Consider the following 3,244-nt stretch of genomic DNA (forward strand, 5'->3'; position numbering starts at 1 on the left):
TCACTAATGCCTAGGATATCAATCTTTATGCGTTCCACTTCATTTTTTACAACTTTCAATTTTCCTAGATTCATACTTCATACATTCCATGTTCTGATTATTAATGGATGTTTGCCACTGTTTCTCCTCAATTTGAGTGGTGCCACGTCAGCAAACATAGGTCTCAATAGCTTTACCTTATCCATGTGAGTAAGGCTGATTTTACTCTAATAATGCAGCTCTTGCCCAGTCCTACTTTGAGAGATTTCTAAGCTAAGTGACTCATCTTCCTCCTCTGTATTGGACAATGTTTCTGGATTATTCATAAAGTTGCTCAGTAGTGTATCAGACAGTGTTTCTCTGCTATTCATAAAGTTTTCCCTGGCCAATTCTTTGAGAAGTGGATGGCCTCCTCCTTCTTCCTAGTCTGTCACAGTCTGCAAGCTGGGCTGATACCTGTGCAACAGGTGCACCCCACTGGGTTTGAAACAACAGTGGCACAGCCTCAAGTCTCACAGTAACACGTCACCACAGTAGGACAAACCGTCAGACAAGTTTGTCTCCCTTAGCTGTTGGAAACCCCTCCAACCACCCTTACCTAGATCCCTGTGGCTAACACCTTGATCTGTACCAGTCCCCTTTACCTTTTCTGTTCTCTCCCTGCTTCCCACCTCACTGCTTGTGGTGAGTAGTCTGTGTTCTCCCTCCTCATCTGGCTCCCTGCAGTTGGCTCCTCGATCTGTTCCTATCCCCTTTGCTTTTTCTATCCTCTCCATGCCTTCCCACCTCACTCCTTGTGGAGTATGACCTGGGTTCCCTGTCTTCACCTGGGTCCCTGTGGCTGTCTCCTCGATCTGTTCTGGTCCCCTTTGCCTTTTCTATCCTGTCCCTGCTTCCCACCACACTGCCTGTTCTTAAGTGCTTGGAATCCAAATGAGAATGCTATCACTTTAAAATCCAAAATGTTTGCCACTTGTAAACATTCAAAATGGCTGCACCCTCCAGACAAGAAGATCAGTAAAAAAAAGAAAACCTGCAATATGTGGGGATAGGGAAATAAGAGACAAATGGCAGAGAAGGGGAATAATGAAGAAAAAATGGAGAAAATGCAAAAAGAAAAACAAGGAACAAGGTTACCCATGAGAATAAAGAAGAAAAAAAATTTGCAACCAGGAACAGGGAAAAGGAAAAAGCTGAAAACTAGGACCTGGGAGGGGAATAATAATAAAAAAGACAAAAGTATTAAGAATAGTAGTAGTTTTAAAATAGACAAAAGCAAGCAAACTAAAAACCAGAAAAAAGAAAGAAAAAAAAAAAAATCAGGGGAGGGTAGGCACCCAGGCTCGGTCCAAGTAAACTGAGTGGGATGAAGTTCCTGTGGGCCCAGAAGGGGGGTGAGAGTGGGAGATGGCCGAACCTCTGTTCACCAGGTCTGGAGTGTCCTTGGGGTTACTCGAATATCTTCTGGAGGCTAGAAGTCTGAATTCCAGGTGCTTTTAAGAAGGCTGAAATGAAAGGTTGAAGGTACCCCTTGCTGAAAGCTGTAAAACTTTCATAGGCTAGCCAAAAAAAAACATTGCCCTCAAGTTGAATCCAACTCATAGCAACCCATCCTTGGGTGTCCCAGGAAGTATCACTATGGAAGTAGATTGACCAACCTTCCTTCTGAGGAGCAGCTGGTGGGTTTGAACTGCCAGCCTTCTGCTTAGCAGTCAAATGTCTTAGGCACTATGCCACCAGAGCTCCCTCACAGGCTAGCAGGCATGACTAAAGTAGACTTTAATCATAATGACTAGCTTGCTGTTTTTCCCCCTTATCACATTCTTTCAAGTAAATAGTCAAACCCTTTTTACAGACCTTGAGATCTTTAGATTTGCTATTCCCAATGATGTATTCTTGAATCATAAACCCCTCTCCTTGCTAGTTTCAGCTGAGAATGACAGCCTGCAACAAGATGACCCTGGGAAAGAAGACACCAAGCCTTGGAGCAAACAAGACAAAGGAGAAACAGAGAGCCCTGGTGGACCGAGACGCCTGAGGGTGCCCACTCCCATACTCTCTCCCCTTGTGGAGTTAACCTCTCTAGGCAGGCGTGAGGAACCTGAAAACTACTTTTCCTGACCAAGGACGTTTTCTTATACTGACCGGAAGAAGAGCTGACAGGACACAAGACAACTGCAACTCATCCCATGATGGGAAGAAAAGATTATCAGCATTCCCCAAATCCACTGTACCCTCTTAGCTCAAATCTCCTTAAAAACTCTAACCATCCCACAGCTTGGGAAGACAGGCGTTTTAGAGAAATTATTCTGTCTCCTTGGGTATCGATACTCAATAAACCTTTTGCCTTCTCTCTTCAACCTGAAAACCTAAGGGAGACAAACTTGTCTGTCAGTTTGTCCTGCTGTGTTTGCTTGTGTGTTGCTGTGAGACTTGAGGCTATGCCACCAATGTTTCAAGTGCTGGCAGGTTTGCACATGGTGCACAGGTTTCAATGCAGCTTACAGACTGATACAGACTAGGAAGAAGGAAGAGGCCACACACTTCTCAAAGAGTTGGCTGGGAAAAACCTAATGAGTAGCAGAGAAACACTATCTGATACATGACTGCACAACTTGATGAATTGCCCAGAAACGTTATCTGATACAATGCAGGAGGAAGAGCCCCTTAGGTCAGAAGGCTTTCAAAATACAACTGGAAAAGAGCTGCTTAATCAGAGTAGAACCAACCTTAATGACACAGATAGAGTAAAGCTTTCAAGACCTCCATTTACTGATGTGACGTGACTCAAATTGAGGAGAAACAGCTGCAAAAATCCATGAGTAACAACAGGAACATGGAATGTACCAGGAATGAATCTAGGAAAATTAGAAGTTGTCAAAAATGAAATGGAACACATAAAGATTGATATCCTAGGCATTAGTGAGCTGAAATGGATCAGTTTTGGTCATTTTGAATCAGACACCCATATGATTTACTATGCTGGGAATAACAATTTAAGAGGAATGGCATGGCATTCATCATCACAAAGGATGTTTCTAGATCTGTCCTGAAGTACAATGCTGTCAGTGATAGGATAATATCCATACACCTACAAGGAAGACCCATTAATAAGACTATTATTCAAATTTATGCACCAACCACCAAAGCCAAAGACAAGGAAATTGAAGATTTTTATCAACTTCTGCAGTCTGAAATTGACCAAACATGCAATCAAGATGTGTTGATTATAACTGGTGACTAGAATGCAAAAGTTGGAAACAAA

At 42.8% G+C, this 3,244-nt stretch overlaps 1 protein-coding gene across 1 annotated transcript in view; it reads right to left on the minus strand.

Moving 5' to 3' along the window:
• The window catches only part of GLB1L3 (galactosidase beta 1 like 3), a 183,124-nt gene extending 182,369 nt beyond the window's left edge, over positions 1-755 (minus strand). Inside the window, exon 1 of the mRNA XM_007948732.2 lies at positions 624-755. Coding sequence (XP_007946923.2) covers positions 624-755 — 132 coding nt within the window. The remainder of the gene's footprint in view (positions 1-623) is intronic.
• Between the last annotated feature and the right edge of the window lie 2,489 nt (positions 756-3,244).

Source organism: Orycteropus afer, unplaced genomic scaffold (assembly GCF_000298275.1).
Source record: "Orycteropus afer afer isolate SDZICR_OR568_19922 unplaced genomic scaffold, OryAfe1.0 scaffold00221, whole genome shotgun sequence".
NCBI lineage: Eukaryota > Metazoa > Chordata > Mammalia > Tubulidentata > Orycteropodidae > Orycteropus > Orycteropus afer.